This window comes from Notamacropus eugenii, chromosome 4 (assembly GCF_028372415.1).
Source record: "Notamacropus eugenii isolate mMacEug1 chromosome 4, mMacEug1.pri_v2, whole genome shotgun sequence".
Classification (NCBI taxonomy): domain Eukaryota; kingdom Metazoa; phylum Chordata; class Mammalia; order Diprotodontia; family Macropodidae; genus Notamacropus; species Notamacropus eugenii.
The window spans coordinates 2,476,445-2,503,692 of NC_092875.1; the positions used below are offsets into that span (position 1 = coordinate 2,476,445).

General features: G+C 44.5%; 1 protein-coding gene across 2 annotated transcripts; it reads right to left on the reverse strand.

Moving 5' to 3' along the window:
• On the reverse strand, nt 1–27,119 carry LOC140502791 (uncharacterized). Of its 2 annotated transcripts, XM_072606796.1 has the most exons (7): nt 25,882–27,119; nt 19,623–19,693; nt 18,219–18,450; nt 10,720–10,846; nt 9,171–9,266; nt 7,027–7,101; nt 1–4,586 (listed from the first exon to the last, which is right to left on the reverse strand). In XM_072606796.1, exons 3-7 carry the CDS (start codon nt 18,249–18,251, stop codon nt 2,671–2,673), a joined length of 2,247 nt encoding a protein of 748 aa, XP_072462897.1. In that variant the 5' UTR covers nt 18,252–18,450; nt 19,623–19,693; nt 25,882–27,119; the 3' UTR covers nt 1–2,670. The 2 variants fall into 2 exon arrangements, with proteins under 2 accessions (XP_072462897.1, XP_072462898.1); XM_072606797.1 differs by lacking the exon at nt 7,027–7,101.
• Nucleotides 27,120–27,248: the final 129 nt, after the last annotated feature.

The following is a 27,248-nucleotide window of genomic DNA, read 5'->3' on the forward strand; positions in this document are numbered from 1 at the left end:
TAGAAATTATTTCCTTTTTTATTGAATTGGGTTATAGGAAGATTTACTTAAATCTGAAGGATACAGAGACCAGAGCAGAGAACTTATGGATCAGTGGAAGGGGAAGTCACAGACACATGAATGCATGACAATACTTTATATAATAAATCAATCCTATATGTACAAAATAATTTGCATATTGTCTCCTCCATGAGAATATGAACTCCTTAGGATTAGGGACTGAATTTTACTTTTTATAAAAAGAATACTTCCCCTTCAGGATTATACTCATTTGCGGGGTAGGTATTCCTAAATGAGACCATAGCTCTTTCACTCTTTGAAATATGATGTCCCCAAACCTTCAGTCTTTTCGAGTAGAATCCTCTAGTTCTTGTGAAATCCTAACTGATTTTCACAGGATTTAAGTGATTTTTTTTCTTGTTGCTTGAAACATTTTCTCCTTAAACTGGGAGTTTTGAGACTTGGCCATAATATTTATGTAAGTTTTCCTCTTGGCATCTCTTTCAGGTGGTGAATGGTAGATTTTTTCTATTTCTACTTTACCCTCTTGTCCTAGAATTTTAGGGCACTTTGCCTTAATAATTTCTAATTAATAAGTCATATGTTCCAAAGAAAATTCTATGAAAAGTCTCTGTGAAGCTGGCAGTTCCACAGCATTCTGGGGGAAAACATTCAATGTGATTACTTAAAATAGAATAAAGTTAAAGAAAGGATCTAGTTCATTTCCTGAAAGATTGAAACAAAATTTTACCTGGAAGAGGATTCTAAAGAGCTATTTATTGGAATCTGGACTGTGGTCAGTTATAAGAGATGATCCCCAGCCAAGTGAAGGAGAGTCATCTATTGTTACATTGAGGGCTTGAGGTTACTCTGGACATGATAAGTCATAGCCAAAATAGTTTATACCTTTCCTTTCTAAGTGCTTTCATTTGTCTGTGATGTACATTCCTTAATTATAAAATTAATTACATAGAAATAAAAGTAACTATGATGGAGAAGGGTAGATAGAACAATGAGATTAGTACCAGGAAGATACCATCTTCCTAAATTCAAATCTGGCCTCAGAAAGTTACTAGCTGTGTGACCCTGGAAAAGTCACTTAACCCTGCTTGCCTCAGTTTCCTCATTTGCAAAATTAACTTAAGAAGGAAATGGCAAACCACTCCAGTATCTTTGTCAAGAAAAACTCCAAACAGTTTATAAAGTCTTGAACATGACTGAACAATGATGGAGAAGGGGGTTTCTTCACTGGTTAATAAAAAGCAATATTAATTAACTTGGGCTTTGAGGTAATTCATCAGAAAAAATGCTGCCAGTTTCTTTAGCACAAATAAATGACCTAAACACCCATGGAGAAGTATAGAAACTTGGTAGAACAAGAGTCAAGAGGATGAGTTAAGAAGTTGACTGGCAGACCAAATAAAGAGAGGCTGGTCAGATTTCAGACTATGAGAGAAATGTTTGAGGACCCCTACTCAAACAGCATTAGTCAGGTCATTGTGATTCAATAAGGGGTAATGATTGTTGCAATGATTTTAATGTATTCCTCTAGTCAATCAACATATGCTAGCTCTAAGAATAAACACTGTTAATCTATACTTTGTATAAGTCACATAGGAATAAAGATTCCAATCGTAGGGCCCCATAATAGGCCTTGAACTTTAATGCAATGTTCATCACTTGCTTCCCAGCCATGGAGCTCACTTGCACAACCACAAGAATGTTGACCAAGGTATCTCCATCCTGTTCAGCTCAAATTCTCTGACCAAGCCAAGCCTGGGTGGTGGCACAGTAGGGAAGGTCGCCCCTTCTCCCCCAAGATATGTTCTTGAAGTGTACATATAGCTTGCACCATCTCCTCCTGCCTAAGCTAAGGAGGAGCCCATTCATCTTGCGACCACCTGGTCAGTGGAAATATTCCTGCTTCACCGAACTCGTGACCCTGCTGATATATCATTTTTACTTCTTTTAGTTTAAGAGTCACATGTCAACCAATGGGATTCTGAATTTTGTATGGCTGCTTTAGAATGTCCAGGGAACAAATCTGGTATCAAACTCTATAAAAACAAGGTCCCAGAAGAAGGCAGAATCTCAGATCCTGAAGATCTAAATTAATAAAGAGCCATTGACTCAGAACTCTACTTCAGTTTCTTTTTTTGTGGGTTGGACAATTTTGTGAGTTTTGCAGCCTGGAATGTTAGCAGGAATCATTTTCCTTATCTCACATTTCTGTTATAGTCACAATATAGTCTGTTATAGACACAATATTTAATCTTCACCAGTGATCTCTATGTTCTAGAGAAAGGCATGAACCTACTGAGCACATTCATAAGGTTTCTTTTCATTAGAAATCCTCTGATGAGAGAATAAGAGATGGTCTCTGACTGAAAGTTTTTCCACACTAAGTCCATATATGGCTTCTACCAACAGTCAATGTTTTGTTAAGAAGCGCTGTACTCCATTTCAGTATTTTTCCTCATTCAGGTCAGTTATAAGATTCCTATATCTCCCATGAATTCTCTGATGGTAAAGAAGGACTGACATTAGATAGAAGGCTTTACCACAATGATCATATTCTTAAGGTTTCTCTCCAGTGTGAATTCTCTGACATACAGTAAGAGAGGATTTCCCTGTAAAAGTCTTTCCACAGTGATAGAATTCATAAGGTTTCTATCCAGTGTGGATTCTCAGATGAGCAGTGAGACATCTCTTCAATCTAAAAGCCTTTCCACATTGATTACATTCATAAGGTTTCTCTCCAGTGTGGATTCTCTGATGTACAGTAAGAGAGGACTTCCCTGTAAAAGTCTTTCCACACTGATTGCATTCATAAGGTTTCTCTCCAGTGTGAATTCTCAGATGAGCAATAAGGCATCTCTTCAATCTAAAAGCCTTTCCACATTGATTGCATTCATAAGGTTTCTCTCCAGTGTGGATCCTCCGATGTTCAACAATAGACTTCCTACCTCTGAAAGCCTTTCCACATTGATTACATTCATAAGGTTTCTCTCCAGTGTGCATTCTCTGATGTAGAATAAGACTGGTACACCATTTAAAGGCCTTTCCACATTGATTACATTCATAAGGTTTCTCACCAGTGTGGATTCTCTGATGAACAAGGAAACCAGCTCTCTGTGTAAAAGCCTTTCCACACTGATAACATTCATAAGGTTTCTCACCTGTGTGGATTCTCTGATGAACAAGGAAACCAGCTCTCTGTGTAAAAGCTTTTCCACAATCATTGCATTCATAAGGTTTCTCTCCAGTATGGATCCTCTGATGTGTAACAAGGCCATTCTTATATGCAAAAGTCTTTCCACATTGATCACAGTCATAAGGTTTCTCTCCAGTGTGGATTATCAGATGAGCAATTAGACATCTCTTCAATCTAAAAGCTTTTCCACATTGATTACAGTCATAGGGTTTCTCTCCGGTGTGGATTCTTTCATGTCTAACCAGACTGCACTTCCATGTAAAAGTCTTCCCACAATGACTACATTTATAACATTTTTCTTCAGTGTGGCTTTTCTGATGTTCAACAAGACTGGAGATACACCTGAAAGCCTTTCCACATTGATTACAATCATAAGGTTTCTCTCCAGTGTGGATTCTTTCATGTCTAACAAGACTGTGCTTCCATGTAAAAGTCTTTCCACATTGATTACATTCATAAGGTTTCTCTCCTGTGTGGATTCTCTGGTGTTGAACAAGACTGCCCTTCCATGTAAAAGTCTTCCCACACTGATTACATTTACAAGGTTCCTCTCCAGTGTGGGTTCTCTGATATTCACCATTATTCTGTCTATATGTGAAAGCATTTTCACATTGATTAGCCTTAAAACATTTCTCTCCAGCATGGATTCTCTGATGCAAAGTAAGACTTTCCCTCCATTTAAAAGCCTTGCCACACTGATTACAGTCATAAGGTTTCTCTCCAGTGTGAATTCTTTGATGTTTAATAAGACCATCCATCCGTGTAAAAGTCTTTCCACATTGGTTACATTCATAAGGTTTCTCTCCAGTGTGGGTTCTTTGATGTACAATAAGATGAGCCCTCCTTGTAAAAGTTTTTCCACATTGATTACATTCATAAGGTTTCTCTCCAGTGTGGATCCTCTGATGTTCACCAATAGACTTCCTACCTCTAAAATTCTTTCCACACTGATTACATTTATAAGGTTTCTCTCCAGTGTGGATTTTCTGACGTTCAACAAGACTGTCCTTCCATCTGTAAGTCTTTCCACATTGACTGAATTTATAAGGTTTCTCTCCAGTGTGGATCCTCTGATGTTGAAGAAGACCATCCTTCCATGTAAAAGTATTTCCATATTGATGGCCTTTATAAGTTTTCTCTGCAGTGTGCGTTGTCTGATGTGTAATAAGACACTTCCTCTCGGTAAAACTCTTTCCACATTTTTTACAGTCATAATATTTCTCTGCAGTGTGGATACTCTCAGGTGCTGTGCAGTCATCTCTCCAATTGAAATCAGAGGGACCATCACTCATGAATCTTTGTTTGTGAGTTTCTTCCACAGAAAGGCTTAGCTCTGTAGCAGTTTCCTTCATTTCCAGTCTGATCTCTTCTTCTAGAAAAAAAAAGCCAACAATAAAACAAATATACATTATACAAACACACATTTATCTTCATATCCCCTTTGGACTATAGACAGAAGAAAACTTCAGGTACCTTCTATTTTCTTGGGCTAAGAGAAACATCTTAAAATGGCAGAAACAACCATTTTATAATACCCTTAGCTCACAACCTAAGGATGATTTAATTCAATTTTTTAAAAAATACATGGCTTTGCATGTCTGAAAATATGTGTCTGATAGAGGAATTGGAGTCTATCACCCTTAGGTACAAAAGTGGATAGCACACTTCACAACTGCTCTTCACCCCTTGCCCTTTAAAGGTTCACAAACCCCTTGAAGGATTGTGACATCTGTCCAATGGATTTGAGCTTAAAATTTGTCTGTGCACCTTAAGTGGTAAAAAGTGGTAAATAATCATCCAGTTTGATTACAAAGACATTTATCTTCTGGAACAAGAAGTATGTGCATGTTTTAACCTTAACAGCTAACCTTTTTTGCGGTGATTTCAAACTATCATGATTCCAAACGGTATCATGATCAGTAATACATGGCTTTTGGGGATTGTGCCATGAGTACCTCAAACTCTGACTGCTTCTCATCAAGTGCAACATATTCTTTCAGTTTCTCCACTTGACATCAAATTATTTTCAAACTTCCAGGAAGGTTAGACATTCATGTCCAAATGGCCAGAGGCATGCAAAGACTCTTGGGGGCTGTCTATCACTGCACTGGAGTCGTCTTCTCCTTCAGGGTCTACTTTGTAATCACATCTGATCAAACCTGAAATTACCTGATTAAGATCTCACTTGGGCTTACATTCTTGCAGCAGTGAGGGCTCGCTACTGGAAAATCATCATAACCAGGCATCATCATCAAGAAACCATCACGGACCACCACAACCTTGCTACAACAATGGACCTTAAAATGCCACTCATTGAAATGCTGAGGTTGTTTTCTAATTGGAACATCTCTGTTCATGTTATTCTTCTGGTAGCTTCTCAAAGGAACTGGTGGCAAAATAGATCAGCCACTCAGTAGAGTTTCAGTGAGCGGGTCCCAATGGTAGAAATAACAAAATCCTATCCTTCCAAAGGTTGTTTCGTATATAAATAATGATTTAAAAAACAAACAACAAGAAGAAAGCAATATCGGCAACTGACCTTCAAACATATTTATCATTTAATGTTACTTGCCTAGAGCCAATAGAAAAAATGAAAATTTTAAAATAGTAATTAGCAATTCATTGTGACTGGTTAGGGAGTGAAGAAAAATGAATTTGCAATGCCTGGAAGGATCTTGTCAAAGATCCATTCTCCACCTCAATCAGGAGTGAGCATTTTCAACATATTCTGTTTAAAAAAAGAGATTACAACTGGTGGTAGAGTGGACAGAATGTCGGACCTCCAATCCGGAAGTCCTCAGTTTTGAACCCACCTCAGAAACTTTCTAGTCCTGTGTCCCAAGGGAAGTCATAAGACCTTCGTTTGCCTCAGTATTTTTTTCAATCTGTAAAATGGGAATAATGATAGCATCTAATTCCTAGAGTTCTAATGAGGATAAAATGAGACAGTATTTGTACACTTCTGTATCCATGTTCCCTATGACTTTCCTTTGATTTTGACCGTTTCCTCCCCAAGCCTGCTCTCCTGGAATCTGTATTATCCTCACTCCTTTTATTCCCTTCTTTCCCTGAACTAAATGTATTTCCATTCCAAACCACTTTCTTTTCCTCATATCAGCATTTGTTTGCAAACTTAATTCTGAGCTCTGTGACAGCAGATATTGTCTTTTGCCTTCTTTGTATCCTCAAGGCTTAGCACAGTGCCTAAGACAGAAGGCCCTTCATCAATGTTTACTGATTCCCTGCCTGGGCCCAGGGCTGACAGCAGTCCCCAGCCTCTACATCTACTCCCTGCATTCTGATCTCTCCCCTACTTGTTGAATTCATGCTCAGGCCTCAGCCCTGTTTCTGCCCCTTTCTGGTACTCAATCACCTCTAAGTTGTTACATTAGTCAGGTTCTAACCCTGATGAAACCAGACCAGAACCAATATTGACAGAGACTTCTTTCCAAGCTCCTAAAGGGTATCCTGCTATAGGATACCTATGGGTCTCTTAACTCCCAGCTCCCTAAACTGATGTGGTGGTCACCTATATGAACCTGGCTAATGATTCTCCAAGAATGGGGACAGAGACTAGTCATAAACATTAGGAGAGACTTGGGCTGATGATTTATGGAAAGTTAAGCCTTAGAAGACTCCTGAGTAAGACAGCAGCCATTTCTCCTTCTCATGTGCTGCTAAATGTACAGAGAAAATCATGAAACGAGGCTGCCAGATCCACCATCAATTTAGGCTATGTAATCTCAGCTGGGTCCTCACTGGGGCAAGGCAATCCAGGGTCATGTCCCGAAATGACTCCCTGTGCCACTCACCACAGCAGCTATTTCCAGTTTTTTCATTCATCCCCAATCCTCCACCATGACTTGCTTCTACACCCCTCCCAAAGCCTAGAAAAAAAACATAACAGATATTTATCAAGGGATTTCTTATCTTCCTCACATAAATCAGATGTTTTCTTATCCTTTTTGACCACCATATCACAAGGAAAATTAGTTCTCCTTACTAAAGAAAATCCCCTTAGATATGCACATGATATCACTCTACCCTCGCATCTGCCTCCATATATTCCTCTTCTGGTATCTTCTTTTTCCCCTTAATTTTCACTCTCCCCCACACTAATGACTCTTTCCCTATCACCATAAATAAAATAATTTCTCTCTAATCCTTAAAACTCTCACGTGACCCTTGCACCCCCAAGAGATGGGGTCCAACATCTTTCCTCTACTTTATAGCTAAACAGTTAGAGAGTCACTTCCATTTGGTGTTTCCAACTCTTTCCCTGGCTTTCTTTGAAACTCTCTTTTCCATTTTTCCTGTGTTTTCTTATTTCCCTCCTTTGCTACACAGCCACCATTAAACATAAATAGGTACATGTATGTAAAATTATTCCAGGCACATTTCTATTTATCAGTTCTTTCTCTATATGTGGATAGCATTTTCTTCATTTGTCCTTTAGAATTAATTTAGGTATTTATAAGTCAAAAAAAAAAAGGAATTCTCTGAACACTACCTGTGAAACTTACTGTTCAAGTGAAGTATATCTTTCAAAAATTACCAACATTATTAAAATTACTGAAATTCAATGGCCATTTCTTAATCCTAAACTTAATTCTAATTCCTGATTTCTCCGCAGGCTCTGACACCGTCAGGCTCCCCCTTTATTGATCCTCCTCTCCCTAGATTTTAGTAACATGACTCTCTCTTGATTCCACTTCTACTATATCCAAAAGGAAACTTACTCTCTTTTCCTCCAAACCTCCCATCTTTTCCATTCCATAATTTTCCATTATCCAAGGCATCTTCCCAACAACCCAGGCTCAGAAATGAAATGGCTGCACTCCTCATCAACTCTCACACATTCACATGTCTGAAGCCCGTGTTCAATCTCTTCCAAAGTCCTGAGGGTTCCACCTTGGTGACATTGTTTCATAGACCCCCTTCTATCTCAATATTGTCACTGTCGTGGTTCAGACCCCTGTCACCCCACATCTGACACAGCATCAGAGCCTGCTGGTTGGTCCAGCTGCCTCAATTGGCCCCTCAGTCCAGTCAATCTTCCATCCAATTACCAAGTTCATCTTCCTTAAACTCTGAGCTGACCATGTCACCATACACTCAACAGCCTCCCATGGCTCCCCAGCAAAAGTATGAAATACAAATCCCCTCTAGGGCTGTGAAAGCCTTCATCGCCTACCCCTTCCCTACTCTTCCAGTCTTCTTTCTCCCTTCTACCCTCTCCCCCACCCCATATATGTTATAATCCATTTGTTTGGGCCTCCTTTCTGTTCCAGGAACAGGACCTTCCACCTCTAGACTCTGTGGGTTTTTATTGCCATCCCTGTTGCCTAGAATGCTCTCCTTGGCCTCCCTGAATCCCCAGCTAGAGCCCGTCTCCCACAATAAGCCTTTCCCAGTCCTCCTGAAATTTAGGACCTTCCCTTTCTCGACTAGCTCTAATTAATCCTGTCCACAGTGGGTTTCCACATCGTTGTTGGTGCGTTCTCTGCCCCACCAGACTGTGAGCTCCACGGGAGCAGGGGACGTCCCCTGCGTTGATTTACATCCTCAGGACTTTGTACAGGGTCAGAAACAGAGTAGGCACTTACAAGTTTGCTGACTTGAAGGTCTAGGAAAGAGTTCATATAGAACAGCCTAATCTCCTTTCATACTTTCAGGAAAATTCCATGCCCTCAAATGCCAAACAATTACTCCTCTTTTTGGATCATAGATTTATCCCTGGAAGAAAGGTGAAAGGCCATGGAGTCCAAACCCCTCTCATGACAGATGGAGAAACTGAGGCTCAGTGTAACTGAGCCATGAAGCCACAGCTGAGGACCATCTGAAAAAGAACACCAAGTCAGATCTTCCTGCCCTTACACTGAGCCCTTGCCTCACCACAACATACAGCAGTCTCTTGTAACCCCAGGCCCCATAAGCCTGCTTTCACTTCACTCACCTGGGCAGTGGCTCCTCAGAACTTCTTGCTCCAGCATCCATGGTGCTTCCCTTTGCTCAAAATAAGACATCACATCTTCTCTGGGAACTGGAAGCCCTGGACATGGGGAGTTAGGGATGAGCATAGAGAGAAACTCGGCATTCAGTTCTCTTTAGGAAAAGGTGTTCAGACCCAGAGCTGTGCCATTTTGAGATTCATTCCATTATGTTTACACACATGAGCCTGTACTCACTCATTAGTGCTTATAATGCAAGTTACCCAAAACAGGATGTGTCACGTTATCCTGTTATACAACCTGTTCTGAGAAAGTGCCAGATCTCTGCCCGTTTTGTGTCAAGTCCCATTCTGGTAGAAATGAGTAATTCTAAAGTGGGCTAAAAAAAGTTATTGTGCAAGACCAGAGTCCTAGAACAGGGATCTATATGAGCCAGCTTTTGCCCTGTCCCCCCACCTGTTCCTCACTCCCTGAAATCTATAGAAACCTTGTGTACTGCTCATTTGGGGCATCTTTGCCTCTTCAGGTGACAGTCTCCCACTGGCAAACTCAATAAACCCTCACTGGGCTACATTCTACTTGTTGGCCAGTCTCTTACTCCTGGCAATGCCAGGGACATGTAAGTAAGGACCCCAGGATGGTTCCCAGTACTTCAGAAGGACAGTCTGATAGCATTTCTTTTCTGAGCTTTGGGGAGAGGTGGGAGAGAAGAACATGGAACTAGGTTGGAAAATTTGGTCTTGGTGAACCTTCTTCATAGAAGGATGGACTCATGGCACATTTTCCATCCTCTGGAAATGAGAGGCCACTGATGGTGCAATGGAGAGAGCCCTGGGCCTAGAGTGAGGCATGCCAGAGTCTAAATCCAGCCTCAGACAGTTACTAGCTGCGTGCCCCAGGACAAGTCACCTTATCTCCATTTGCCTCAGTTTTCTCAACTGTCAGATGAGGAGAATAATATTCTCTAATTTGAAAGGTTATTGTGAGGATGAAGTGACATAATATTGTAAAGAAAGTCCGGGCCCAGCACCTGGTATACAGTAGGTGAAAATAAATGCTTCTTCCCTTCCTTTCCCACCATCTCTCCTGGAATTTGAGAGCAACAGGAAGGAGGATTCAGGACAAACTTGCTATAGGGGGGACAATTAGCAGCCATAATTGATGCTTGTTAAAAGGAGAATATTCTGGATCCTCAACTCATCCCAGAGAGGATGGGCTTGTAAGGAGAAGCCACCTGACCAGCTTTCAGGGACTTGGCAGGCACAATTCCTGTCCAGGTGGAGGTCAAACCGAATGATCCTGAGGTTGGTTCTGTGTCTCAGATCCTTCCACACTAATTTGAAGCTGCCTAGAGGTGGGAAGTTTCAGGAGCAACAAGGAAACCTCAGGTTCCTGTCCCACAATGCAAAGACTTTCTAGAGGAAACACCAGGCAGCAGGACAGGAGACCAACACTTCTCTCTAATAACTGATAAATGCTCCAAACCCTGCACAGCAGGGAATGAAGACATCCCTTTGATGGCAGACTCAGTGTTATCAGAGTAAGTGTCCTTACCCAGGGAGAGCAGGTTCAGGGCATTCTCCAGCATGACTGCCCTGTACAGCACTTTCTGATCATGGTCCAAGAGGCCCCACTCCTCCTGGGTGAAGTCCACAGCCACATCCTTGAATGTCACCAACTCCTAAATCATTAAAAGTCATAGAATGGAGAGCTGAAGGAAACTTTACAAAATGGAAGCGCAGAGAAGGAATTTGCCCAAAGGTCAGACCCTTCATATGCATCAGAGTCAATTCCTAAAACCACAGTCATTGCAAGTGCAATTGAATTTTGAGAAAAGCTTTTTATAAGATTACTATGAGTAAAGCTGTGAAGTATTTTCCTCTGAAATGTGTTCCCTGGTGGAATTAGGAACAAAGTGTTTGTTCTACCTGTGAGGCAGGTGGATTTGTGGGGGAGCATGAGAGAGGGTGATGGGAAATACCTTCCTCATCAGAACTGACAGAAGTGACACATTCTGCTTTTTAAATAGTAATTTTTAATATCCTACGTGTCTACCCATGGTAAACTCTAGAGCTTATCCTTTCTTACAGCACGTGGCATTCCATCACAACCACACACCACAACCTGTTCAGCTTTTCCTGAAATGATGGGGATCCCTGGAACGTCCAGTTCTTTGTCACTAAAAGGCAAGTTGCTGTAAACATCTCAGTCACATCCAAAGTGATATTTACTATCTGTGAATTTCTTTCCATCTTATTTTTATTCATATTTTTTCTCCAGCCCTCTCTTTTTATCCTATTTCTTTTACTTTACCTTCTTCCCCTACCTTCCTACCTCTAAATTCACTCACCCTTCCAAGAATCCCTCATTTCCTTCCCAAATTCAATTCACAAGGACTCCAAAAGCCCCCAAGTCTCTCTCAGACCCTCCTAAATTCCAGTCCACACACCCTCTGAAAAGTCTCTCCCCAACCCTGTTCCCCAATTTTCTCACCTCTTTACATGTTCAGAAGACATCTCTACCCTTTTGTATCTACATGTTGTTTCTTATTCAACCCAGATGACAGCAAGGTTCCAATATTACCAGCCTTCCACTCCTACTTGCTTCCTCTCTCTGAGTTCTTTCCACATCTCCTTTTTCCAATATCATTTTTCCCCTTCAAGTTTTCCTGTCCAGTTTTCTCACCATCACCCCATCATACACAACTGCGCTACCAATTTTCCTTTGAACCACCTTAGTAACAATGACAGTTTTAAGAATACTGATAACTTTGCACATATAAATAAGTAAAGTCTGACCTTAATAGAGGCATAATAATCAGGTTTTAACATATTTTATATATTTCTGGATTTTTTATACAGAAGAGTTTTGCTCTGTCATTTCATTGAATAGCCATTATTTTCTCATTTAGGATTACACTCACTTTGCTGGGCAAGTTATTCCTAGATGAGACCACAGTTCTTTTATTCTTTGAAATATAATGCCCCCAAACCTTCAGACTTTTAGAGTAGAATCCTCTAGTTCTTGTGAAACCCTAACTAGATTTCCACAGCACCGAAATGATTTTTTTCTCATTGTTTACAATATTTTCTCCTTAACCTGGGAGTTTAGAGACTTGGCCATGATATTCATGTAAGTTTTCCTCTCAACATCTCTGAGGTAGATTTTTTCTATTTCTATTTTCTCTCTTATTTTAGAACTTAGGGTACTTTTCCTTAATAATTTCTAATTAATTCTAATTAATTAGGGATAAAGAAAATTCTGTTAAAAGCCTGTGTGAAGCTGGAAGTTCCACAGCATTGTGAGGAAAAATGTGATCACTTAAAAAAGAAAAGAAGCTAAAAAAAAAATCTAGTTTTTTTTTTTATTTTCCTGAAAGCCTGAAATAGTCTTATCTGGAAGAGGATTCTAAAGATCTACTCCTTGGAATCTGGACTGTGGTGAATAGTAAGAGAGGGTCCCCAGTCAAGTGAAGGAGAGCCATCTGTTGTTACATTGAGGTTATTCTGGACATGAATGAGTCATGGCTTAAACAACTTATGCCTTTCCTTTCTGATTTCTTTCCATTGACTATGACATATAATCGTTAATTACAAAATTAATTACCTAGAAATAAAACTAACTATGATGGAGAAGGACAAACTAGGTAGTATAGTGAATAGAGCACTAGGCTTGGTATCAGGAAGATACCATCTTCACAAGTTCAAATCTGGCTTCAGAAAGTTACTAGCTGTGTGACCCTGGAAGTGTGACCAGGGTTTATTTGAGCTAATTCATCAGAAAAATGCTGCCAGTTTCTTTATCAGAAATAAATGACCTAAACACACATGGAAAACTACAGAAACTTGGTAGAACAAGAGTCAAGAGGCAGACTGGTAAACCACATAAAGAGAGGCTGGCCAGATTTGAGACTTGGAGAGAAATGCTTCATTGAGGACCCCTACTCAAACAGCACTAGTCAGGTCATTGTGATTCTATAAGGGGTAATGGTTGTTGTAATGATTTTAATGTATTCATCTGGTCAATCACCAAAGACTAGATTGAAGAATAAACATGTATCAATCCATACTTTGTACAAGTCACACAGGAATAGAGATTCCAATAGTAGGGCCCCATAATAGGCCTGGAACTTTCATGCAATGTTCATCCCTTGTTTCCCAGCTGTGGAACTCACTTGCACCACCACAAGAATGCTGACCAAGATATCTCCATTCTGTTTGGCTCAAATTCTCCAACCAAACCAAGCCTGGGTGGTGGCACAGTAGACAAAGTCCCCCCTCCTCCCCCAGCATATGTTCTTGCAGTGTATGTATAGTTTGCACCATCTTCTCTTGCCTAAGCTAAGGAGGAGCCCACTCATCTTGTGACCACCTGGTCAGTGGAGATGTTCCTGCTTCACCCAACTCATGATCCTGCTGACACATCAGTTTTGCTTCTTTTAACTTAAGAGCAACATGTCAACCAGTGGAATTATGTATTTTATATGGCTGCTTTAGAATGTCCAGGAAACAAATCTGATATTAAACTCTATAAAAACAAGATCCCAGAAGAGGAATTTCAGATTCTGGGGAAGACTTCAGGTCCAATCATTAGGAGGGACAATGAGACCTTTATAACAGTGCCATTGGCTCAAAGCTCTGCTTGTCTGTTTTTGTGGGTTGCACAATTTTAATCCCCATAATCAGGTATTCCTTGATATTTGGAAGGGATCATCTCTATTTACGACTTGCTACATATACAGCATGTGTGGGGCCAAGAGTTTGAAATCTGATGGTCTCCCAATTCATTTTATTTTATTTCAGTCATAAGCATAGGATTCATTTTCTCAGAGATTCCGATGTTTGCAACCAATTCTACATCCTGGGCATAAAGTCGCCATTTCATTTGTCAGCACTGTGATTTCTTCTTTGAGACATCTGATTTCAGGTCTCTTTGGAATCCACATTTCACCTTTCACTTCCTTTAGTGTTTGACTTCTGAACAACTGAGGAATTTATGGCTCTTTTCCACTTTTTTAGATTCCCAAGAATTTCTAAATATTCCTGTTCCCTAAGTAAGACATATCTTTCTGAAAGTACACAGGCACACTGGGATGAAAGAGGAGCCCTCTTACCTGGGAGAGGTAAGAGTATAGAGGATGGCAGGGGGTATCATGGACAGAGTCTTCTGACATCCTGCCTGCAGGAGAAGGTCCTCTGGCAGCCCTACATGACAAACAGGGGAGATACAGGAAACGGCAGAGGAGGACACAGCCCAGGAAAAAGAGTGATGTGACCAGGTCTCCTCAATGACTAGAAATGGTCAATCCCATTACACAGAGATTTATAAAGCATCTATCATGTGCCAGGCACAATGCTAAGCACTGTGGATAGAAAAAGAGGCAGAAGGCAGTCCCTGCCCTCAAGGAGGTGTAATAGTAATTTAAATGGAAAGATCTTTCTCATTAATTAATGGACCCATATGATCTGCTTGGAGGGACTGGAAGCCTGGGTCATATGTGTTAGGAGGAGCTTGCTGAAGAGGCGGAACAGGAAGGGTTGAGCAGAACTGGGAGGAAGTAAGTGAGTGGGGTCAGGTCAGAGGGGAAAGAACGCAGGCCAACTAACACAGGTCAACTGATGGACTGTGACAGTATATAGTGACAAGGCTCTGGCTGAGGCGGGGAAGTCTGAGAATGGCTTTGCCCTCTGTTGTGATCACGTTTATTAACTTCTTTGTCACCATGACGAATTTTGCTTTCTCGTTCTGGGATCTGGCTTTCTGATGTCTAAATAAATGTTTTTCTTCTGCCTTCTATATGGAGAGTCTTTTATATTTTGTGATTGAGAACTACACTGGCATATTCATAGTCACTACCAGTGCTGTGAATATTGCCTTGGCGATCCATTTGAAGTCAGGCACAGGATCACAAAGTAAAAAATCTCTATTTGGAGGCAGAAATGATTTAGAGGAAGACATTAATATCCCAGAATGGGAGAATTTGCTGTGTTCCTCACTAGCAAGGGAGTGGGCTAAAAGCACTGGACCCTGTGAAAACTGGGAAGCTAGGTTACAGGAGGGGGAACCTGGAAATATGGAAAGGTGTTTGCAAGGAATATCAATAAGACCAGGGAAGGAGTAGGCAGGGGTAAGTATGAGAGGCTGGATTTTACTAACGGCTTATTGCATTATGTGTAGAAACAGAGATGAGCTGTTTAAGGGGAAAATTCAGATGGAAAAAAGTACAAGAGCGGTCTGGGGGGGAGGGGGAGAGTCCTCAGGTGGAAGGAAAGGCTGTTCATTTGCTCAGAAGAAGCTGAAGGCTGACAAAAGAATGCACATCTGACCTTTGTATAGACTTAGTCTAGTTGTCACAGCTACAAAGGAAGTGAAATAATTTTAGAGGAAGAAGTTTCTCAGTCAGAAGCAAGCCCAATAGTGAGGCAGAAACAGGAGAACCAAGGAGGTAACTCAGTGTTTAGGGAAATAATTGAGGATTTTACTCAGCAGGAGGTCACAGAAATTTTGAGTCAATTCACCCAAAGGATGGGAGAAACGTTAATATTTTGGATGGGGAGAATGATGGAGCTGGAGGAATAGCTATAGATTCCACCGAATGCCTGAAGTTTATAGGTATTAGTCAGAATCCTTTTGTACAGAAAAGTTTTAGAGATTACAATATGCAAGGAGGTAACAATACAACTAATCTGTTAGCTTTGGCTGCAGAAGGCTGCAGTAGGCAGTATCCAACTGATTCTATGTGGCCTAGCGGAGACAGACCTTGTATTCACTTAGGGAACGTATAAGAAAGTTAAAGCAGAAGGTAATGAAGACTGCCACAATGACTGGAAATGCAGATACGTCCTATGATACTCCCTTTGCAGTTTGCCATAACAATATGATAGTAAAGACAGCTTCTCCTAACTACACACACTTGACTCTAATAATTGGGGAAACAGGGCATCCTCTTTCAGAGGTGCTGGACAAGATTTCACAGTTAGGTGACTTAGGAGACTGGGGAAAAGACAACATTGCTAGAAAGAGAAGAGTAAATACCCAGTGGATTCAAAATCAGAAAAAACTGACAAGGAGAGAATTGTTTACTGCTTTAATGAGATCAAGGGTAGATTTTAGAAGCATAGATGGTATTCCAACTAATGAACTATACAGAATATACCAAGAAAAGGGAATTGATACTAGACAAAATAGAGAAGCAAGAACTGCCCCTACAGATCCTGCTGAACCCTTGTATCCAAGTTTGTCGCACCTTCAGGGAGAATAGGAAGTTGGTCAAACCCCAGTTCAGATTAGGATTAGCAGCTCAAGGAATACATGTATTGGCTGGAGTGATAGATTCTAATTATCAAGGAGAAATTATTGTAACATTCCAAAATTTAGGTGATGGACCCATACAGTTTTGTAAAAATGATAGAACAGTTCAAGTGATTATTATTCCTTCTGAAACAAGACCACTTGTGAAAACTGACCTCCCTTCTGAAATAACTAACAGGAACTGAAGGATTGGGTTCTACTGATAGAATAAAATCAAGAGCTAAAATATGGGTAAAACGGAATCCAGATGACGTTCCAAAGGCTGCGGAAATTTAGCACCTGGGAAAGATAATACCATAACTGTCGTTTATTCAGGAGAGGATGATCACCAGATTGTACCCTTAACTCATATACTCTACAGTGAATGAGGCTGTGATAGTGGGTTTATGGACTCCAGAACCACAGCTGACCCTGTATCTACCCTGCTTCTGGTTATTGTTTCCTTGTTTTTTGGCTTTTCATCTGTTAAACTTGTTTGCTAGATTTGTTTCCCATAGGCTTAGTACCCTCCACCTGGAGATGCCCAATCACTTAACCCAGATGTCACCTCCTACCCATGAGAGTGATGCATCATCTCTGAACCTAAAGTTGACCAAACTCCAGATGCCAGCTAAGGAACTGATCTCTCAATTGAGACCTCTTGGGGCAGGGACAACTCCATGTCCAATCACAGCAGGAAGTAGTTGTGGAAGAAGAGACCTTTGCCCTTTACCCCAAGATTTTGGGCCCCATTTGTTGAGGGGGGATGATAGGGTGCTTGTAATACCAGTTGCCCCACCAACCTATGTAATGAATATGAAAGATCTTGGGGCTGAATGTAATAGTAATTTAAATGGAAAGATCTTTCTCATTAATTAATAGACCCATATGATCTACTTGGATCATCTGGAAGCCTGGGTCACATGTGGTGGGAGGAGCTTGCTGAAGAGGTGGAACAGGAAGGGTGGAGCAGAACCGAGTGAGTGAGGTCAGGTCAGAGGGGAAAGAACGCAGGCCAACTAACACAGGCCCAACTGACACACTGTGACAGTATATAGTGAGAAGGCCCTGGCTGAGGGGGAAGGTTTAAGAATGGTTTTGCCCTCTGCTGTGATCATGTTTATTAACTTCTTGGTCACCATGACAGATTTGGCTTTCTGGTTCTAGTATTTGGCTTTCTGGTATTTAAATGAATGTTTTTCTTCTGCCTTCTATATGGAGAGTCTTTTATATTTTGTGATTGAGAACTACACTGGCATATTCATAGTCACCACCAGCGCTGTGAATATTGCCTTGGTGATACAGGAGGTCAGCATATAATGGGGGAGACATCAAGCAAACCAATATATCCAAAGGAAGTAAGGCCAGGACAAACAGGCAGTGATTGGAAGAGGGAAGGAGGAAGGATGAAGAGCATTCGGGAAGGCTTTCTGGGGCTTTGTAGTTGTTGGAGGGGACTTAAAGGAATAGAGTGAGGCCAGTAGTCTGAGCTAGAGAGGGAGAGGATTCCAGGCTTGGGGACAGCCATTGAAAATGCCTAGAGCTGAGGGGAAGCCAGGAGGCCAGGGCCACTGGAGTAAGGGTATATGTTGGGGAGTCAGATGTAAGAAGGCTGGAAAGGCTGGGATGGGGGGTAGATTATAAGGGGCTTTGAATGCCTAGTTTTGTACAGAAATGCTCCATGAAGACCATACTGGCAGCTTCATGGACCGTGCTGTACATCTATGGCAATGGCCTCCATGGGCTGATATCTGGGCACTCACCTGGGGAGGGGGGCTGTGGTTCCTAGAGGCCATTCCCTCTGGCTCCAGGCTCCCTGCTGAGGCCAGGCCTAGGTCTTCTGTAAACTGAGCTGGGCAGGGAGAATGATCCCAGAGGGGAAGAGGTCTTGCTCTTCTCTTTCAGGCAGCAGGATGGTCTATAGGGATTCACAAAGGTGAGGCCACGCAGCAGTAACAAAGGCCCTGGTCGCACCCTCAGGGGAGAGACTCCACCCTACAGAGGGAGGGAGGAAGCGGACAGGGTCAGGCTTGGAAATGGAGGCGCTCAGAACAGGAAAACTACTTCCCTCCTTCTCTTACTCCTTCTCTTTGGTTCCCCTCTTCCCCTCCCCATTCTCCCACAGAGACCCAGGAAGCAGAGGGGGCTTGGGATCCCAGATGGGATGAAATTAGTCAGAGACTCAGTGGTTCCTCAGTCAGAGCTCTCCCTCCACATGGTCCTCTGTCCTCCCTGCATCCCCTCTGCCTGACTCATGCACACATTATCTAGACTACAGACTGACTATCTGATCTAGGAGAGAGGAAAGCTAGGGAAGGTTGAGGAGGGGGAGGGCTCTTGAATGAGCAGGGGAAGCCTGAGGCTGGGAGACAAAATCCTGTCTGTGATTCAGTCCCCTGGCATGGGAATTGAGGCAGGGCAGCAGGACGACTGGGGAAGGGGAGCAGGGTTAGGGTCTGGGAGGCAAGACCATCTAACACAGCTCATAGAGGGAGGTCGGGGACACTGGAGCAACAGCGATACAGGTGGACACTGAGCCTGGGGAAGCAGCATGACTGTGTCCTGAGGTCTCACTGGGAGCTGGGGAGGATTGGTAGGATGCTCTGATAGAGCTTATGCTTGAAATCCCTGAAGGGAAACTGGAGTCAGGGAGTCATGTGCCTGGGATCTGACAGGGATGCAGCCCCAGAGCCATGGGTGCAGAGAAAGGGGGCTAGGAAAGAGCTTTGGTACATGTGTACAAGCCTGAGTAGGTAGGAAGGAAGGTAGGATTCTTGGATCTCCAAAGGGGGTTGGATCTGAAGGCAAGACAAGGGAATTCCTAACCAAGAAGTTAGAGATTAGGAGACAGGGAGAGAGGACATGGGGGCCTGACAGGAAGACCGAAATCAGGACTCCCAGAATCTTATAAGCAAAGTCTGCAGTCTGGAAAAGTGTTATCCAATGGTAAATATGGGGAAGGTGAGGCAGGAATTTAGGAAGTGATGGGGAGTCTGGGAAAGATGTAGGGGCAGGGAGCTCATCCACGAGCCAGGCTTGGGAGGAAGGTGTGCTCCTGGCAGACCTAAAGGACACACACCATGAGGTCAGATGAAGAGAAGGAGACTGAATTGCAGGGGCAGACACTCAATGGGGGGTGGGGGCAGGGTGCTCTGGATCAGACCTACCTGGGACCCACAAGCACAGAAGTGGCTTCCAGAAGACTGAGTGATACCAGCTCCAGGGAAGGTAGATCAATCTCAGATAAGGGAGAAGAAAGGAAAAAGATTTGAGGTCCAGGGAAAGCAGAACAGTCTGGAAGATTTCCTGCTCCCGCCAGCTCACCCTGGGAGGGTCTTGCTATCCTCAAGAGCCCCACCCCCTCCAACTCCCCCCCACCCCAGGCCCCCAGGATGGCTGGGCCCTTTCCTCCAATCACACCTAGGATTAGGACTCAGAGATCCTGGCTGCTTCCCCTCCCCAAGCCCGCCCTGCCCTCCATCCCATGCAACGCCTTCTCTACTGCAATGATCCCTCCTATGCCCTAAACTCCACCCAGGCTTCCAAACTCCACCCCCCTGTGATCAAACTGCACCTGGGCCACCCTGCCTACCTTCCCTCCCCTGCAAGAGACCCTCCTCTCCAGTGTCTCCACCCCTCCCCTCCTGACTCACCCCCTCCTCCCCTGAGCAGAAAGACCGCCAGGATCAAACTAGCACCAGACTCCCTGAAAGAAATACTGCATCTACAGAGGGAGGAGGCGGCAGGGAGGGCAGGCTTGGAAAGGCAGAAGCTCTGAACAGGAGGGCTATTTTCTGCATAGCCAGAGCTGACTTAGTGTTTGGGAGGCCCTGAAGAGAAGTTTGGGAGAGAAGAGGTATTAGACTGACTGCCAAACTGAAGGTCTGCAGAGCCGCCGTGCTGACCTCAGTGTTGTATGCCTGTGAAACACGTACAGTCTACCAGTGCCATGCCAGGAAACTGAATTGCTTCCATTTGAACTGTCTTAGGAAGATTCTGAGGATCACCTGGCAGGACAAGGTACCGACACTGAAGTCCTTGTTTGAGCTGAACTGCCAAGCATTCAAACTATGCTTCAGAGAGTACAACTCTGATGGGCTGGCCACATTGCTTGAATGCAAAATGTATGCTTGCCAAAAAGCCTATTTTATGGAGAACTCGCACGGGGCAGGCGATCACATGGTGGTCAGAAGAGGCAATACAAGGACACTTTCAAGGTCTCTCTGAAGAACTTTGGATTTGACTGTTCAACATGGAAGACACTGGCACAGGACTGCTCAGCATAGTGTGCCCTCATCAGAAAGGGTGCTCTTTGAGCAAAGCAGAATTGAGACAGCACAAAGTAAATGTAGGATGTGCAAATTTGGAATATCCACCCCAAATATTCACATGGTGCCCAACCTGTGGTAGAGCATTCCGAGCTCATATTGGTCTCATCAGCCACAGTCAGACACACTGAAATTTGACTTTATCATGGTCATGTCATTTTGGTCCTCTTCAAGAAGGAGGGACAACAACCAATCAACTCCCTCTCTTCTGTCTGTCTCCCCTCCCCTTCTATAGAGACCCAAGAGGCACAGGGGTTTTGGGGATGCCAGACAGGGTGAGACCAGTCAGAGCCTCAGTGAGCCCTGAGTCAGAACTGGCCACCTCCACCTTGTACTCTGCCCTCCCTGCACTGAGAACCAAGGGTGAACCACGTTCTGTAAGGGGGAGTGGCTGCCCCACTGGGGACCAACTCGGACCCAGTTGCACAGAGGTGCTCGCTCCTTCCTTCCTTCTTTCCCTCCTCACTGCTTCCCTCCCTCGTGGGGAGTGATAATCACTTAAGATCATTTGAGCCCCAATAAGGGTCAAAGCCTGAAGTAATCAACCATCCATGCTTTACTTTGCTCTCTGAATGAACTAAAAATGCCCTTTCCTGTGTCAGTAACTATGGGACTGGATGAGGCTGAGCATGAGCATTCTTCCTCTTTGTGACACTGTCTTGGATAGTGGCATTTTTCTTATCCTGCTATCTGTGGACACATGCTATGCAGGGGAAACACAGATATCCTGGATTATCATTTCAATTGACGCCTTGTCAATTTTTTTGTCTTATTGTAATTACAACCTATTAAAGTCAGAAATTTCCTTTTCCATGCTATGGTTAAACCATATGGAAGGGATAATTTTTGACATCCTGAGTCGGGATTGCTCTAAGAATATCTAGGTATTGCTCAGTTTGCCTAAATCAGTCAGAATGAAAGCTCTGATTCCTAGTCCCTACAAGGTTGGTTGGTTGTTGTCCTTCATTCTCAACAAGGACCAAAATGACATCACCAGGATAAAGTGAAATTTCGGTGTCCAACTGTGGCTGATCAGACCATATGAGCTTGGAATGCTCTCCCACAGGCAGTCCATGTGAATATTTGGGGAATGGATATCCCACATTTGTGCATCCTATGTTTACTTTGTGCTATCTCAATTCTGCTTTGCTCAAAAGCACAGCACCCTTTCTGGTGTGGGCACACCATGCTGAGCAGTCCTAAATGCCAGTGTCTTCCGTGGCTGGCTGAAGGAAATAAACAATATGAATTTCCATATCACCTACCTGTTTGCCTCTTTTAACCAAATTTCCAGGCCAACAGTTATGGTACCAGTGACTTGGGATGGAACTGATGGAGTTGGAGAAGCAGTACCCCACCTTGACAACCCTAGTGGATCAGCCACCTCAGAATTTTTTTTCCTTGAATCTTTACCTTGATGGGGTCAGGCAAGTTCCCCTATTTCTAGATTCTACCAGACTCCCACTACTTTGAGTGAAGTCTACAATTCCCAAACTAGTTCTGGGGGCAGGGAGCAGGTTGAGTTCAATTGCTCTGCATTAGACAGGTCCCCTTGAGGTAAGGATTAACGTAGGAAAATTAGCTATGAGTTAGTAACTAAAACTAGAAATCCAACTAACAAGACTGCTCCTTCTTATATGTCAAGCCATTTCCATTCCAGTGATCACAGATATTGCCAGCACTGCTATCAGTTAACTAAAGAGAGCCCCAAATTATGTTGGCCATGAGGGGCTCTTCTGACTGGTCAGTTACTTTATCTTAAAACACAACTAAGTTTAAAGGCCAACAAAACAGTGGCCAGGAGTGGGAATGTTTTCATCACTGTTCTGCTGAGATAGTGGAGTGAGAACAAAAGGCAGAAGCCTCTTCCTTTAAGGCTCCTGAAGCTGCCTCAGCATCACCAACACTTTCCCCAGCACCTGCTCATTCCCTCCACCACACCCTCCCCTCTTGCCCACCAGCACCAGCCTGTCTTTCTCCTCCAACCTTCACTCCTCTTCTACCCTATTCCTTGCCTTCTCCCTCTCCCCTTTCCCTTAAGAGTTTCCTGCAGTTTACAGCTGAGCTGGCCTCCCAGCTTTCCCAGATCCCAGCAGCACAGGCTGAGAACCTTAAAAAAACCCCACAAGTCCACACCCCAGTCTAATTTATAATAGGATGCAAGAGTGTATAGCTTACTATTGTAACCTATATTCATGGCCAGATAAATATAGAGATAAACATCTTCCAAACAAAGAAATGACAGACCCGGTAATAAGGCAAAGATGGAACGTGGTAGATGCGTAAGTAAAAAAAAGATAGCAAATTTTGAGAAAAGCCAAAAGATCGGGTGTGTCTGACAGGCTTCCAAAATTTATCCTGTTTTGGTCATGAGATCTCCACCTTGGACTTCTGCACAAAAGTTAGAAAAGAGAGTGGTAAAAGTAAGCGAACTTATTTCTCCTTTATTATGGTATCTGTCTGACAGTTTTAAAAGGCAGCTGAGTTCACTTTACGGCTGGACCTTCACATTTCTTCTATCAGGTAAAGGATTTAGACAAGGACAGAAACAGCAAGTTAACATTGGTAACAATGATTGTATTGATTTGTACGGCTCATGTTTAAGTTTTCCTGGTTATCTTGGTGACATGGAAATCCCCCTTCTCAAAACTAGTCCATTGTGAGCCATCTGAGTGGCTTAATCGCTACCTAACTTAATGTAATTGTGCAATTTTGTGAACTGTGAGAAAAACTTGGTTGTACTGTTTGAACCCAACCCTGTGTGGCTGGGAAACTGAGTCAACTCTACAGACCTTTAGCTGTTATGCTGTTTTCTCTCAATTATTAACTCATATGTCTTCTAAGAGCCCCTGTCAGGTCTTTCTGACTACTCCTGTAACTGCCAATTGTGGAGATGGATTCCTGGATCATCTGGAGATGCCCACTCCAAGTGGTCATCCATTCCCATGCCCTGAGGAAAAGTGAAGTTTTCCCATGCCTTCTCTGGTCTGCAGGTGGTGCCTTTTGGCACACCTTTGACCAAAAAGAGGTAACTGTAGATCCTTCCCCAAATCGTTTTGAACTCCAAGATCTGAGAAAGGCCTAAAACTTGCATCGGTCAATAAGGAGAGGCATTGTGGCCCACTCCGACTTTAACCTACCATAATGCTTTGCATTTTCTGGCATGACAGACATGCCTTGCTCTCTGAGTGAACTCTAAATGTTTCTTCCTGTGTCAGCAAGTATAAGACCAGATGAGCCTGACAGAAGCATTCTCCCTGTTTGTGACCATTAAGGACAGGATGCCTGGGACCAGACATTGCCTTGAATAGTGGGGTTTTTCTTATCTAGGTATCCTATGGACATGTCATACAGGGAAAACACAGATGTCCTGGGACTGTAATTTCCAACTGACACTTCGTCAACTGTCTTGTCTTATCGTATTTACAACTTATTCAACTAAGAAACTTCTCTTCTCGTGCTATGGTTAAACACATATGGCGATCATAAATTTGAGTTACACAGACATCCCGAGTTGAGATTGTTCTAAAATGTATATAAGGCTTCTCATTTGTTTGCGTCTTTTAGCCAACTTTCAGGTCAACAGTGGAAACTTTTTTACACTTAAATGAACTGATTTCAATAGGGGTAAAAATAGCACCTGAAGCTGGTAGAAATAAACACAGCAACAAGGCCACAGGATTCCCCAGGTAGGAAGAGTTGGTCATTAGTGCTGGGCCTCTCTCTCTCTCTCTCTCTCCTTTCTTCCTTCCCCTTCTCTTTTTTTCCTCCCCTCCCCTTCTCTCTCCCCTCCCCCCTTTCTTCCTCTCCTCCCCTTCCCCTCTTTCTCTCTCCCCTCCCCTTCTCTTTCATCCCTCTCCTCCCATTCTCTTCTCTCTCTCCCTTCCCCTGTGTTTTCCTTCTCCTCCCCTTCCCTTCTCTCTTTTTTTCCCTCTCCTCCCCTTTTCTCTCTCATTCCTGCTAGCAAGCAGTGAGATGGCTCAATGGATAGAGTGCTGGACCTGGAGTTAGGAAGAGCTGAGTTCTATTCTGGTCTCAGACACTCACTAGCTGTGTGACCCTGGGCAAGTCACTTATGCTCTGTTTGCCTTAATCCACTGGAGAAAGAAATGGTAAACCACTCCAGTATCTGGACAATGTGGTCCACAGGGTCGCCAAGAGTCAGGCATGACTCAACACCAATGATTCCTGCTAGAGGAATCTCTAGAATTCTCTTCCCCTTCTAGCTGATCTCCTTGAGGAAGCCGTTTATACTTAATGCCTCTACTGCCCTCTCTATACCTTCTGCAATCTGGCTTCTACCTTTGTCATCCACCTAAAATCACCCTGGCCAAGGTTCCCCAAGAACAGAAATGGCCTCTCAATTTTCGCGCTCCTTGATCTCTCTTTCCATCATCCTTTCTCCATCATACTCTTGTCCGGCTTTTTGTGATCTTTTTCCTCAGTTCTCCCACCCGTCTGGCTGCTCTGCTGTCTCTTTTCTCTATTTTCATTCATATTAATGCTCATAAATCATAAGCATGCCCCAAGGCTCTGTTCTGGGCCCTCTCTTCTCTATGGGCTTTGTTACTTAGTGACCTCATCAGCTCCCACGAGTCCCATTTTTATTCCCAGGTCTATGTATCCAGCCCTAGTCTCTCTCCTGACCTCCATTCTCCCCAATCCATCTGCCTTTTGTCTATCTATACCTGGATGTCCCATAGTCATCTCCACTTCAGCATGTCCCAAACAGAACCCTTATCCGCCACCCCAACCCCCCAAGCTTCCTCTGTCTGCTGAGGCTGCCATCATCTTCCCAGCGTCCTCAGCTCTTCTCACCCTCCCTCATCAATATACCGTAACGGTAGCCAAGTCTTCCACAACGACCTCACCCATGTGCCCCTCTCTTCACTCATGGCCAGCAGGAAATTCAGGCCCCCCTCACTGGTCACCCCAACTATTCCAACAGCCCCCGAACGGTTCTCCCCCCCTCCCATTCCATCGTCCATTGTTTCTGAAGCTCATGGCACCTTCCTGCCCCAAACTCCAGGGGCTCCTTTGAGGTAAAACGCAGACTTCTTTGCTCGGAATTTAAACCCTTCACTTGGCCCAACCCTACCTTTCTCAGCTTATTCATTACTCCTGTTCTTCACAGATTTCACATTTTCATCCAACTGACTAATATGTTTTTCCCACAGATGTTAGTTTTTTGGGGCGCAAGCTCCCTGTGCATCAACAACATGAGGAGGGAGCCAAAAGCACGACCAGAATATTGGGGTGCGTTCGGGCATCACTTCCAGGATCGATCGCTGCACTCTGTGTTTATCAGAACTCCTCCAGGGTACTGCGGTGGGACGCCATGGAAGGGCACTGCAAAGCTTGGGCAGAGCCGGGGGTGACGGGCCTTGGCATCCTCCCCGTCGGCACCAAGAGAGCGCGGGTCCATCTGAGGGGCCGGCCTGGGAGGGCCACCTGCCCCTGGAGGTCCGGTCCGCCGACTCGTGGGGCCTCCACGTGGCACTTCCCTCTCCAGCCCATTTCACCGATGGACACAGCCGGCACCGCCCGAGGTTGGATCTGAGCCCGGTCCGCGGACTCCAGGCCCAGCGCCCCGCGCCATTCACCGGGACACCCGCGGCCCGGCCACGGCTAAGGGCGCCCTAGGAGCCATCTTCTGGTCGGCCTCGAGGGCCCCGAAGGAAGCGCGTCCTGCGCCCACGCCTGCAGGCCCGGGCTCCTCTGCCCTTCCGCGGGTGGCAGAGTGCCCGCGCTGCGGCGGGCCCACCCGGGAGCCCTCCGCGGGAGCCGGTCCTGGGCCTCGTGTCCTGGTCCACACCCAGCCTTCCCGGCGCCTTCCACGTGCGCCCGCCCGACCCTGAGCGCGGCCCCATGAAGGCCCGGACTGGATCCCCGGACTGGATCCCCGGACTGGATCCCCGCCCCGCCTCTGCCCTCGGCCAGGCTAGGGGGCGCAGTGGGTGGAGCACAGGCCCTGGGGTCGGGAGGCCCCGAGTTCGACCCCCTGACGCTGACTAGCTCTGGGACCCTGGGCGGTGGGGGGATGGGGGGGGGCCTGCCCCGAGAAGATGGGCAAAGCGCATGCGCGCCGCGTAGCCCGCCTCTCCACGAGGCTGGGGTAGGAGGGACAGTCACGTGGGGACAGCAGGGGGGTGAGGTACAGGGATCAGTCCCACCACAGCCGCCCGGGGCCACCCGGGAAAGGGCAGGAGAGGCCGGGCCCGCCCCGAGACTCAGTTTCCTCATGCGTCAAAAGGGGTCGATTAACGGGACTGTTCGGGAGGCGAGTCTGGCCGGGAAGGGCCGGCCTCCTCCGCGGGGCAGGCCGCGGCGCAAGGACTACAACTCCCACCAGCCGTGACCCCGCCCCCGTTGCCACAGAGACGCATCCGCGGGCCCCGGGAGAGGACGCAGGCGTCGCGCTGAGTGCGTCACTTCCCCTTCCGCCCCCTTTCAGCGACCTCCGCT

Coding starts and splice junctions, on each gene's coding strand:
- LOC140502791 (XM_072606796.1), bottom strand. CDS start 18,251: ATGGCCTCTAGGAACCACAGCCCCCCTCCCCAG. Junction 9,267..10,719: donor CCTGAACCTGCTCTCCCTGG/GTAAGGACACTT, acceptor CCCCATGTCCAG/GGCTTCCAGTTCCCAGAGAA. Junction 7,102..9,170: donor TCTGAGGAGCCACTGCCCAG/GTGAGTGAAGTG, acceptor TTTTTTTTCTAG/GCTTTGGGAGGGGTGTAGAA.